General features: G+C 42.6%; 1 protein-coding gene across 3 annotated transcripts in view; it reads left to right on the forward strand.

Annotated features, from left to right (window-relative positions):
* Positions 1 to 13,074, forward strand: part of EXD2 (exonuclease 3'-5' domain containing 2) — a 42,815-nt gene extending 29,741 nt beyond the window's left edge. For 2 of the 3 annotated variants that reach the window (XM_017501027.2, XM_017501046.2), the window contains exons 3-9: positions 1 to 215; positions 1,653 to 1,779; positions 5,819 to 6,150; positions 7,162 to 7,268; positions 7,545 to 7,680; positions 8,699 to 9,055; positions 12,506 to 13,074. The exon at positions 1 to 215 is cut by the window's left edge and continues 42 nt beyond it. In XM_017501027.2, the coding sequence (XP_017356516.1) occupies positions 1 to 215; positions 1,653 to 1,779; positions 5,819 to 6,150; positions 7,162 to 7,268; positions 7,545 to 7,680; positions 8,699 to 9,055; positions 12,506 to 12,722 (1,491 nt within the window). In that variant the 3' untranslated portion in view covers positions 12,723 to 13,074. The remainder of the gene's footprint in view (positions 216 to 1,652; positions 1,780 to 5,818; positions 6,151 to 7,161; positions 7,269 to 7,544; positions 7,681 to 8,698; positions 9,056 to 12,505) is intronic. The other variant, XM_037728808.1, reaches the window with a different exon arrangement.
* The last annotated feature ends 207 nt before the right edge of the window (positions 13,075 to 13,281 follow it).

Here is a 13,281-nt window from a genome sequence, read left to right on the forward strand (position 1 = left end):
ATGGCTTCCCCAAGTGGCCTGTGTGTCTTGATTCGCTTGCCCAAGCTAATCTGTGGAGGAAAAATGCTACCAAGAACGTTACTGGATATTTTGGCAGATGGCACCGTTTTGAAGGTTGGAGTGGGATGCTCAGAAGATGCCAGCAAGCTTCTGCAGGATTATGGCCTCGTTGTTAGGGGGTGCCTGGACCTCCGATACCTTGCCATGTGGCAGAGGTGTGGTTTGTATGAATGCTGGGATTCCTGTAGCTGCGGGACAAATATTTTAGCAAGATTTATAGATGCCTGGGAATCAATAGTGAAACGTGTGAAATTGTATAGGAGCCTAGAGACTTCTGAGATGCATATTGAATTTGTGAAGAGACATTCCAACTTCTGTGAAACTTTAGTTAACTAGAATTGGTCTTTTTAGATGAAACACTAATGAGGGATCTCCGTAAACTACAGGCTAAAAGCTGGTGGTCCCACTGGCTAAATTATGGCTGCAAAGGTTTTTTGTTTTTCTTTTTTCCTGAAAGATATTGTAGGAAATTTTTACTTAAGAAGATTAAATGTAAAAATCTGTATTTCTGGCTTCTCTTGAAAAATTAGGTGATCTGAGTACACTGAGTCTCTATAGTTCTAGATGGCAGCGTTTGGCTGGGTAGCATTTGTGCCCTTTAGATGAACATACTCTGTTCAGTTTGCCAGAGTCCCTTTCACTACCATTGTAACCCTGGCTCCCCCTGATAAGCCTCTGAGTTTGTATACCTTGCCTTAGGACAAAAATGATGGTAGACCAGTCCTTATCTGGGAGTAAGAGAGATTTCCTTTTCCTTTAGAATTTTATTCCTGTGGAAATTTGATTTCAGCTTGGCTTTTAGGGGCGGGGCCTCATAATTACCTCCTCATGTTTATGTACAGATCCTCGCTTAAAACAGCATGGACTGAAACAGCCTCTTACCTTGCCTGAAGTGACAGTCACTAAAAGGTTGGAGATTTGGTAAACTATGAGAAGTCCGGATTAAAATCTTTGTTTATCACAGTTCCCCGCTCCCCACCCCGCCGCCCCCGAACTGTATCCTGAATATCACAGTTTTTTAGTATAAAATGAAATTTTATTTTAGTTTGTTAGTTTGGCTTATATAAAGCTCTTATAAGTGAAGTATAATTTTTAAAGTAATACATTAAGATATTGCTATAAAAATTAAAACTGTGAAAGTCTACAGAGTATAACAGTAAAAGCCTCCCTTCATCAGCTTCCTTTGGCACCAGCTCCCCAGAGGTACCACTGTCACTGTGTGCTGTTAGAGGCAGTGTGGATAGAGGCTAAAAGTTGTCCTGGGAGCAGGCTGCATGGGTAGGAGTCCCAGCGAGTGCTGCCACTTTCCAACTATATGACTTTTGGCACAAAACTAAGCCTCTCTGTTCCCCAGTTTCCTCATCCATAGAGATTATAATGTGGCCACCTCACAGGGTTGGTGTGAGTATTAAATGAATTAAACTATAAATAGTCTTTCACAAATAGATAACAGATTGTCATTTTCTTTGATGTCTAGTGAGAATTAGTATCTGTTATCTGTTTATTGGCTATTTATATGCCTTTTTAAAATTTTCTTGTTCATGTCCTTTGCCTGTTTTTGATGCATGGTTTTATTTATTTCTTCATTTTAGAAACAATTTACTCAGTAATGGGCTTAGCCTGAAATCCCTCGCTGAGACTGTTTTGAACTTTCCCCTTGACAAGTCCCTTCTACTTCGTTGCAGCAACTGGGATGCTGAGACTCTTACAGAGGATCAGGTACTTCATATCAGGGTAGATGAAGAATGGAAAGTTATTGCTTCAGAAGTATAACTTTTTTAAAATTCAAATTCTCAAATATAAGTATTGGATGGAGATGCCTTAAAATAGATTCATCATGCGGTGATAGTCCAGCTAACTGGTCTACAGTAATCACTTAAATAAAAGTTAAGGGTCCTATTGTTGTTTTATTTTTGAGATGGAGTCTCACTCTGTTGCCCAGGCTGGAGTGCAGTGGTATGATTTTGGCTCACTGCAACCTCTGCCTCCCAGGTTCAAGCAATTCTCCTGCCTCAGCCTCCTGAGTAGCTGAGATTACAGATATGTGCCACCACATCCGGCTAATATTTTTTTGTATTTTTAGTAGAGACGGGGTTTTACCATGTTGGTCAGGCTGGTCTCGAACTCCTGACCTCAAATCATCCTCCCACCTCAGCCTCCAGGTGTGAGCCACCAAGCCCAGTCAAGAGTCCTGATTTTTTTGGGCATTTCCTATGTTGGGCATTTCAGAAAAAGGAATTTTTTTTATGAATACAAATGCATAATTTTAAAAAATCATAATGTTATAAATGAGTAGGAGTTATAACTTATTTTAAGAAGCAGTAAGTAGTTCCCTGCATTATCTTTCCCCATTCCTAATCCTTCTTCTTCTTCTCAGAAGCAACCACTTTCATTTCTTTCTGGTAATTACCATTATACTTCTAAATTACATGCATGCATTATTCTTTCTTATTTATATATATTGTCTTTTGACATTGTACTATGGAATATATGGTTTACTGCTCTTGCAGCTCCCTTGTCTTCAGACAAATACTTCTTTTCCCAATCCTCCCAATTTAGGTAAATCATTATTTTTATCAGGTTAATATCTAGTATTTATATTATTTATAGCCAAGTCACATGGTAAACTGCAGTTACTTTTGTTTCCCAGGATCAATAATTAGCATTTTGTTTAAATAGTGTTCTCTGTACCTGTTGTTTCCACCTGAGACTCCTTACCTGGGGTGAGGAAATGAGGATCTCCTCTGGGTGGGTTCAGACTCACGTCAGGTCACTTACTTGGTTCATTTTCCCTTGGAGCCTTCCCTCCCATGGCCCTCTATCATCTGGCTCCTCCCAGGACAGACTGCACTCTAGGCCTGCTGCCCAATTCTCATCCTGGAATTTGCATTTATCATCAGCCGGGGAATTCCCTTGACCTCTCTCTTCCATAGTAGATCTCTGTTTTTAAAATTCCTTGTCTTTTTCCTTTCTTGTCTTGGCAGAGTACATTCATAACAGCTTCTTGAGAAAGGGAGCATAAGAAGTAAAAAAAAAAAGTCAGTAACTGTGTCTTTTCTCTCAGGTGACTTAGTTTCTCAGGAGATGAATTGTCTAGTCTTCTATTCAAGAAGTATAAGCCCCACTGCCTATATTCCAGTTTCTGAGTGGGGGAAAGGTGCTGGTGGTCTTAACATTCAGTGTGTAGTCTCTCCCTTAATCCCCCTTTCTTCAGGTGACATTTTGTCCCTCCCTTCAGTTGTGCCTGGTATTACCAGGTCCAGATCCGCTGTGGTTAAACCATTATATGATTTAAACTTGTACTGTCTTTTGGTCTAGGGAAGGGATAGTTGTCTGGCCCTGTGATCTAAAGGAGGAGATCCGGGTGTAAGTGTTCTCTATGGAGATTTCACCTTATCCTTCTGTTTTCACTCTTGCTTTCACAGATACCTGGTGCCTCCATTCCTCATGCTTTCCTGGTCTCTGTGGCTCAAACCCATTTGAACTTTGGCTTTTTGCCATACCACTTCCAAAGGCCTAGTTTCAGCCTTGTTTGCCGAGTCAGTTACCACATGTTCATCCTTGAGAAATGTTAACTGGCTTCCAAAGCAGCTAGACCATTTTGTATGCCCACCAGCAGTGTATGAGGGTGCCGGTGTTCTGCATCCTTGCTGACATTTGTTATTGTCAGTCTTTTTTATTAGAGCCATCCTAGTAGGTATGAAGTGGTATTTCATGGTGGTTTTGATTTTTACATTTCCCTTGTGACTAATGATGCTGGGCATCTGTTCATGTGCCTGTTGGCCATTTGTATATCTTCCGTGGAGAAATATCTATTCATATCCTTTGCCCATGTTTTAATTGAGTCATTTGTTATTTTATTTTTGAGTTTTAGGAGTTCTTTGTATATTTTAGATCCTTTTCAGATACATGATCTATAAAGTATTTTCTCCCATTCTGTGGGTCGTCTCTTCACTTTCTTGTTGGGGTTGTTTGAAGCACAATAGGTTTTAATTTTGATGAGCTCCAGTTATCAGTTTCTTTTTTAAAATTTCTTCTTTTAATTGCTTATGTTTTTGGTGTCATATTCAAGAAATCATTGCCTCACCCAAGGTTGTGATGATTGACTCCTATGTTTTCTTCTAAAAGTCATATAGTTTTAGCTGTTGCATTTAAGTCTGTAATCCATTTTAAATTGGTTTTTGTGTGTCATGTGAGGTAGGAGTCCACATTCACTCTTTTGCATGTGGACCTCTAGCCCTAGTACCATTTGTTTCTTTATCATTAGAAAATAATGTGTTAAAGAATACTCTGAAGTCTTCGCATACAAGGACACATTCTTCTTTGGGAAACAGTCTGCTAATAGATATGTAGATTGTTGGATCTAGGTGGAAAATTTTATCAAAACTTGTTTTATTCTAAAAGTATAAATGATCCTTACAAATAGAATTATTCACTGCCTTGGTTATTAAAGGTAAACTCATAGAATTTTTTAAGAGTCCTTGCGCTTTTTGTTGGGGAAAGCTATTAATTTTAGTTTTTCTATGTGAGAGGGAGTCTCACTCTGTCGCCCAGGCTGCAGTGCAGGGGCGTGATCTCGGCTCACTGCAAACTTCGCCTCACAGGTTTAAGTGATTCTCCTGCCTTAGCCTCCTGAATAGATGGGATTACAGGTGTGCACCGCCATGCCCAGCTAATTTTTCATATTTTTAGTGGAGACGGGGTTTCACCATGTTGGCCATGCTGGTTTCGAACTCCTGGCCTCAATTATCCACCCACCTCAGCCTCCCAAAGTGCTGGGATCACAGGCGTGAGCACCATGCCTGGCCTAATTTTAGTTTTGACCACAGTACTTTTCTTTTATTTTTTTTTTTTGAGATGGAGTCTTGCTCTGTCTCCCAGGCTGGAGTACAGTGGCACAGTCTCAGCTCACTGCAACCTTTGCCACCTTTATTCAAGTGATCCTCCTACCTCAGCCTTCCGAGTAACTGGGTTTACAGGTGTGCACCACCATACCCAGCTAATTTTTGTATTTTTCGTAGAGGCAGGGTTTCACCATGTTGGCCAGGCTGGTCTTGAACTCCTGATATCAGGTGATCCACTCATCTCAGCCTCCCAAAGTGCTGGGATTACAGGGGTGAGCCACTGCACCTGGCCCACAGTGCTTTTCTTTATGACCAGCTTGCCTATCACTGGTTGCTTAGGAGGATGACTTACCACTATAAAATAAATAAATTCTAGGAATGAGCCCCGTGACTTTGATTTGAGGCCCATGTTTGAAACTTATTTGTTTTCTTTGTTTTCAATAGACATGGCAGGTCATTTCTGATTGACAGTCATACAAGCCTCTTAATGAATCATGGTTTCAACTATCCCAGAGGATGACTGCCTCCAAAGTGAATTTCATGTACTAATTGTCAGGCCTTTGTTAACTACCCTCCCCCCAAACTTGACAGAAATCTGTCCAGCAATTTGGTAGCAGATAGAAACTTCACTAATTTATATACTTGAGAATTTTCTAGCATTTAGAGTAAGTCATTATTTTAGCTATTTGAGTTAAAAACATAGGGAACATGAGATTTAATCATACTATTCAATTGACTTTTGTATAGTTTGAAAATTTTTATAATAAAAAGTATTAAGGAAGTATATGGTATCTAGGTTGTCATATATTTTGAATTAAGATCCTAAGAGTTATCTATTTTTTTGTGGTTGACTTTAAAGTTGCTCTCTCTGGTTTGCCTTCTGGATTCCACTGATCTTTGACTTTTCTCTTCAGGTAATTTATGCTGCCAGGGATGCCCAGATTTCAGTGGCTCTCTTTCTTCATCTTCTTGGATACCCTTTCTCTAGGAATTCACCTGGAGAAAAAAACGATGACCACAGTGGCTGGAGAAAAGTCTTGGAAAAATGCCAGGGTGTGGTAGACATCCCATTTCGAAGCAAAGGAATGAGCAGATTGGGAGAAGAGGTTAACGGGGAAGCAACAGAATCTCAGCAGAAGCCAAGAAATAAGAAGTCTAAGATGGATGGGATGGTGCCAGGCAACCACCAAGGGAGAGACCCCAGAAAACATAAAAGAAAGCCCCTGGGGGTGGGCTATTCTGCCAGGTAACCAAGTCACTCCTTGTCTAGTAAAGAGTCAGTGGCCCAGCCTTAGCAAAGGGTGTGATGCTTCCCTTGGGTCTGGGGAGAAGGCTTGTAGTTGGGGAGCAGCAGCTCTCCAGGGGTTAATCTTGCTTTTTCTTTCCGTCAGAGACATTTGGACTCTCCTTTGCTTTTTTTGTGTATTTCTCTCCCTTTCCCCTATTTTACTTTTTTATCTTTTGACAGTTGGAGTGAAAATGAGGAAAGCTTAGCTTAGTTCTGTCATTGACTCTGATGTGACCTTAGGCCTTAACTTCTCCAACTGTAAATGAGGGTATAATTATCATTCCTTCCTCGTCTCAGGATAGCTGTGAAAATAAATAACACGTAGTGCCTCATACTTTTCAGGAGAAATGCGTCATCTGATTTCTTGTTCATATGTTATTTGATTATTTAGAGTGACATCCAGCTCCAAGAAAATGTTATTCTCTGGCCAATGAAAAATTTCCTGTATATCTTAATTCCTCTATTGTAGGAAGACGACTAAGTACTTTGGAGCAGAAATTTGGTCCCTGTAGCAAAGTGCCTTTAGGAATTAATTGGATGATTAAATTGAAGGAAGTGTTACTGCATGCGAGTCAGAAGTAAATCCACATGGCCCTCATTACTTTGGCTTGAACTTAAAAATTTTTAATTTACTTTGTTTAACCCAATGATTTGGCAGTTTTCTTGTTGCTCCATTCTTGTTTGCATTCACAGCAGAGCTGTGTGTAAACCACCCGACTCACTCCTTGATGTCCCAGTCTGTAAGTGTAAAAACTAGGCAGAAATGAATTCATTTTTAGTTCTGTTTCCTATCCCAATGCAAGTGGAGAATGAAACATGGTTTCTTGCTGTTTGTTTTTTCCATAGTGGTGAGTTTGACCTTAGTGTTGAAAATAGTTTGAGTTACTCAGAAGAGAGCATGGGAAAGCAACAGACATTCTGACCCACAGTTAGCTTTCAGTTTGAGATTTCTCATTCCCTTCCCTGCAGAAAATCACCGCTTTATGATAACTGCTTTCTCCATGCTCCTGATGGACAGCCCCTCTGCACTTGTGATCGAAGAAAAGCTCAGTGGTACCTGGACAAAGGCATTGGTGGTATGAGATTCAGCTGTCCTCGCTTATCTCTTTAATTAGATGCATTGGATGCTGGGAGGATTGGGGAGTGAGATAAGGAAGAGGGAGGGATAGAAGAAGGCAGGGAGACCTTGAGATGCGCGGGACTGGGTAGGCACAACCTGGAACTTGTGTTCTCTGCCAGGACACAGCAGAGAACAGTGAAGGTAGTGCTGCTTCTTGTTGGGGTCGGGGGTGGGGGGTCAGGGAGCGGGGGAACAAGGGGAATAGTCAAACATTGATGTCTCTTCCCTTAAGAGCTGGTGAGTGAAGAGCCCTTTGTGGTGAAGCTACGGTTCGAACCTGCAGGAAGGCCCGAATCTCCTGGAGACTATTACTTGATGGTTAAAGAGAACCTGTGTGTAGTGTGTGGCAAGAGAGACTCCTACATTCGGTGAGTGTGGCATTGGGCTGCCCTGGTTGTCTGTGCAGATGGAAATTGCTTTTGTAGCCATATGTAGATCCCTTGCTGAATCTGTTCACTTTGGCTGAGAGGCTTGTCCCTAGGGGGCATCCGGCTTCCCCAAGAGCTCTGGTACTCTGCTGCCCTTGCTATGGTGGCCCTAATCTCTCCTGAGCCATCTCTCAGTTTCTGGAATGCAACACCATGCTCAGTAATGGTCTGTCATGGAGAAAGTGGTTCCCTTTTGCTCATGAAGACCAGTTCCTTCAGAAGTCGTGTCCTTCTCATCCTCACTTGACTGGTTCACCAGCTTTCTAAGCCGTGGTTTTATTCATGGAGTATCCAGATGTCCTGAAGCCTGCTCTGTGCTGTAATACTGTTTCACATCAGGGTCCCTGCACCATGAGGGTGAGGCTGCCGACTATGCCTGAGTGCCCAGACACTTGGGCTTTCTCCCTGGCTTCTGTGGAGTCACTCACTTTCCTCCTTTCTCCCCTGTAAAGGGAGACAAAGTCATTGCTGCCAAGAGTTTTTCCTGAAAGTATAGTTCTCCTTAGAAAATAATGAGGGACTCTGGTAAAGCAGGAAACTAGAGTAAGGGATTCCTCAGATGAAGGAAATTGGCTTTATCAGGTTTCCAGGCTTTCTTGAGAGAGTTGTTTGCCAGGTGTCAAAGCCCATTAGAGTATCTTTTCAGTTTTCTGAGATTTTCCCTTCTGGGAGCACAGCCTTCTCAGAGGTTGTTATTAAGCTCTTACTACGCTGGCCCTCCACTGAAGCCCACAGCAGGTGGTCTGTACCTACTTTCAGGAGAGAGGAAGCTGAGACTCAGGATGGGCTGAGAGTGAAATAGGTGATAGTGCCTTTCTGTGATCTGTGTTGGGCGGTGGTGCCCAAGGCTTCCCAGTCATACTTAGGCCCTGTTAAAACCCCAATAACCTGTTTGCTGTCTTCTCATGTGCTCGATCATATGCTCATGAGCACTGCTTTCTGGCTGGGCTTGTTCCAGGAAGAACGTGATTCCGCATGAGTACCGTAAGCACTTCCCCATCGAGATGAAGGACCACAACTCCCATGATGTGCTGCTGCTCTGCACCTCCTGCCATGCCATTTCCAACTACTATGACAACCATCTGAAACAGCAGCTGGCCAAGGAGTTCCAGGCCCCCATCGGCTCTGAGGAGGGCTTGCGCCTGCTGGAAGATCCAGAGCGCCGGCAGGTGCGTTCTGGGGCCAGGGCCCTGCTCAACGCGGAGAGCCTGCCTGCTCATCGAAAGGAGGAGCTGCTGCAAGCACTCAGAGAGTTTTACAACACAGACATGGTCACAGAGGAGATGCTTCAAGAGGCTGCCAGCCTGGAGACAAGGTACAATGCACAGCTCTGCCCAGAGAAGGGATTGTGGGATGTACCAGGGACATTAACCCTCACTGCTTAGTAAGATTGCTTGCCAGGGAGGGGGCATCAGCTGCTTAGGTGCAGTGCCTAGCGTCATACTTCGCCTAGTAGGTGTCTAGCAGTTGAAGATGCCTTGGGAGTGGAATAGAACAATGTACTTGACGATTTCCTTTTTATGGAAACTTGCTTTTTGTGAGGTGCCTCTTTGACCTTTTTTAAGATCATACACTTAAGTTCGGTTATTTTTGTGATTAGCATGAGAGTGCAGTTGTGATGGAGCTGCATCTTACACATTCTATGCAGACGTAAATCCTCATGCCAGCACATGGATGAAAAAATAGTCCAATAATACTCTCAAAGCTCTGAAGTTTCCCTCAGTATCCATGGGGTTATCCATGGTTCCAGGACCTACCTTGGATACCAAAATCTGCCAGTGCTTAAGTGCCCGATGTACAATGGCATAACATTTGCATATATCCTACAGACATCCTCCTGTATACTTAAATCACCTGTAAATTACTTATAATACCTAATACAATGCAAATGCTATGTAAGTAGTTTTTATAAATTGTTTAAGAAGTGATGATTAGAAAAAAGTTTGTATATGTTCAGTACAGATAGTACAGATATATTTTTTTCCAAATAGGTTTTTCTTCTGACATAGTATATGGCTCTGTCACCCAGGCTGGAGTGCGATGTCACTAGCTGGCTCGCTGTAACTTCCGCCTCCCAGGCTCAACTGATCCTCTCGCCTCAGCCTCCCAAGTAGATGGAACTACAAGCATGCGCCACCACACCCAGCTAATCTTTGTATTTTTTGTAGAGATGGGGTTTCACCAGGCTGCCCAGGCTGGTCTCGAATTCCTGACCTCAAGCAATCCATCTGCCTTCGCCTCCCAAAGAACAGGGATTACAGGCATGAACCATTGTGCCTGGCCCCAAATCATTTCGATCTGAGTTTGTTTGAATCCACAGATGCAGAACCCACAAAGATGGAGGGCCAACTATATATGTGGTTTTGTGTCTCCGACATTATACAGGTCTGTGAGAACTGTGACTAATGAATTCATAGTTCTAATCTCACCTGTACCCCAGGGTATTGGCCCACTAAATGGAATGTTGAGCAGAATTGCTATTACTATTTAAATTACTTTCCTCTTTTTTCCTTCCTTTTTTCTCCCTCCTTCTCCATGAGTACATAGTTGAATTCATGTGACATAATGCAGTGTTCTGAAATGAGAAATGAATGGCCACATGGCTCAGATATAAGAACTCTAGGCTACCGTACACGGTTCTGCCTCCCAGTTGTCACTTTTTTGAACAGGACTAGAAGTTGAAATAAGGAAACTGATAAGTTCAGAAACCATGAAAGTGATGCTGGTTGCCAATAGGATTTTTCTTAACTAAAAAATAAAAAAGTAATTTTAACAGCTAATATTTAATTTTTTTTGAAAACAAAAATTTTTTTCACTCATGCTACTGATCCATTACAGACACTGCAAATATTTATTGAACAGATATTTATAGATGTACTATATCTTGCAGCAAGCAAGCTAATAAACTTCACATAAATTGCCTTAATTGTTTCTCATGACAACCTGATGAAGTAGGATTTAGATTTCTTACTGGTTAACTGCTACTATTATATCTTACATTAAAAAAAAATCTTTCAGAGCTTTAAAAGAATTACTGATTTTTATCCCCATAACTGTTTTGTGAGGTTGTAGAATAGATGTTGTTTTGTACATTTTTTTATTGGATACCCTGAGGTTAGAGTTAAGTTACTTGCCAAGATCATATATGTTACAAATTAGAGAGACATGGCTACTTTGACCCATTTCCAAATATGTTTTCTTTTACTTTTTTGAGACAGAGTCTCTGTTGACACCTAGGCTGGAGTGCAATAGCATGATGTTGGCTCACTACAACCTCCACTTCCTGGGTTCAAGCGATTCTCTGGCCTCAGCCACCCAAATAGCTGGGATTACAGGCATGCACCACCACACCCAGCTAATTTTCATATTTTTAGTAGATACAGGGTTTTACCTCGTTGGCCAGGCTGGTCTCAAACTTCTGACCTCAAGTGATCTTCCCATCTTGGCCTCCCAAAGTGCTGGCATTATAGGCGTGAGCCACCATGCCCGGCTGCCAATATATTTTCTGAAGCAGCTAAACCTCTCCTTTCAGCCACAGACTTTTCTAACAAATTCATCTTGCTGAATTGGATAGATAAATGCTGGACTTGTGACTGAGAACAGCTGTTTGGAGGCAGGCAAGTTAGTAGGAAGCACATGAACTAAGTATTAATAATAAGGTGTCTGCAGATACCCAGAGGCACCAACACTACTGGGGTGGTGGGCGTCTTGGGAGGGAGGATTGAAAGTGGGGTATGGATGTAGGAGAGGAGAGCGTGTGTAGCCAGGGTGCTTCCTTGAGGAAGGTCATCTTTATTCACAGGAGGTGAAAGCACCAGTCACATGGTATCACAGCAGTTTTTAAGGGCTCTCTGCTTAGGAGGGAGGGAGGGATTTGTGTTGTCATTTCATGGCACCATTTGCACTACTGAGCAACCATGGCAGCATTTAACTTTGACCGAAACACTTCTCACCACTGTGGCTTGGCATCTTTTCGTGAGAAAGATGGCTCTAAAGAAATACGCTACCTTGCATTTTGCATTGTTATTAAATTGTGTTGTGAAAAAGTGAAACGTGGGCCAATTTAACAGCCTCATATAAATACTGTGTCTCAGAATGAACAACTTAAAAGAGGGCTGAGCTGGTCACTGAGTAATCCTGGAAGAAATGGAAAACCAGCATTATCCATTATCATCAGCTGGATGGTAGGGCCCCTCTAGTGGGGGCTGAACTTTATGTAGTGGCCTTCTCTCAGTAGAGCTCAGAACCCTCAAATACCATTCTTTTGGGATTGAGAGTCCTGTGTTAGGACTATACACAAGGGTAGAGATAAGAAAGAGGATGTTTGGCTGGGTGTGGTGGCTCACACCTGTAATCCCAGCACTTTGGGAGGCTGAGGTGGGCAGACCACCTGAGGTCAGAAGTTCGAGACCAGCCTGGCTAACATGGTGAAACCCTATCTCTACTAAAAATAATAAAAAAAAATTAGCCAGACGTCGTGCACCTGTAATCCCAGCTACTTGGGAGGCTGAAGCAGGAGAATCTCTTGAACCTGAAAGGTGGAGGTTGCAGTGAGCCAAGAACATTGCACTCCAGCCTGGGCAGCTGAGCGAGACTCCATCTCAAACAACAATAACAAAAGAATGTTTCGAAAACACCAAAGTAACAAACCCTTTAGGAGTCCTTCAACCTCCTTGTTTACCCTTGGCCTGCAGCATTTGAAGCTGTCTGTGAGACCATCCTGTGCTTGTTTCCCTCAGACCCTTTGTTTTTCATGTCTTGGCAGAATCTCCAATGAAAACTATGTTCCTCACGGGCTGAAGGTGGTACAGTGTCACAGCCAGGGTGGGCTGCGCGCCCTCATGCAGCTGGAGAGCCGCTGGCGTCAGCACTTCCTGGACTCTATGCAGCCCAAGCACCTGCCCCAGCAGTGGTCAGTGGACCACAACCATCAGAAGCTGCTTCGGAAATTCGGGGAAGATCTTCCCATTAAGCTGTCGTGATAGCTGCTCTCCTCCCAGTTAGGACAGGTGGGAAGCTGGAGCCAAGGTTGAAGAGTCGCCTCTTCCCATTTTAATACACCATTAATTGTCAGAGCCTGGGTGACACAACTCAGAATACTAACCTAGAATAATCCCAGGATGCTTCTGGTGGAGCAAGGATAGTGTTTGAAGGAGAGCTTATGATTTTGGATTTTAAATGGGCAGGGTCTTTTTTCCTCTCTTACTTTTTTGGACAAGAGAGGCCTTTGCCTTTATTTTTACTCTCCCTCTTCTGATTTCCCTGTGCAGAGGAAAAATGAAGAAATCTTCCGGAAGTGACTTGTCAAGACTTTCAAAAAATGTTTTTAATGCATTTCTTCCTTGTCTAGTGCCTCGGTTTATCTCTAACAGGGGCTGTCTAGTATATTGGTCCTGTTAGGAGGGGAGAAAGTTCTTCCACAGGCTGGGGAAGTAAACAAGAAGTCAAATTTATTTTCCCAGTTCAGCCTCATAATTATCATTTCTTTGGCTCCATACTCTCCTGTAACTCATGCAGTTGGGATCCATCCCATCTGCGTCA

The sequence above is a fragment of the Cebus imitator genome, unplaced genomic scaffold (assembly GCF_001604975.1).
Source record: "Cebus imitator isolate Cc_AM_T3 unplaced genomic scaffold, Cebus_imitator-1.0 Scaffold13, whole genome shotgun sequence".
Lineage (NCBI taxonomy): Eukaryota > Metazoa > Chordata > Mammalia > Primates > Cebidae > Cebus > Cebus imitator.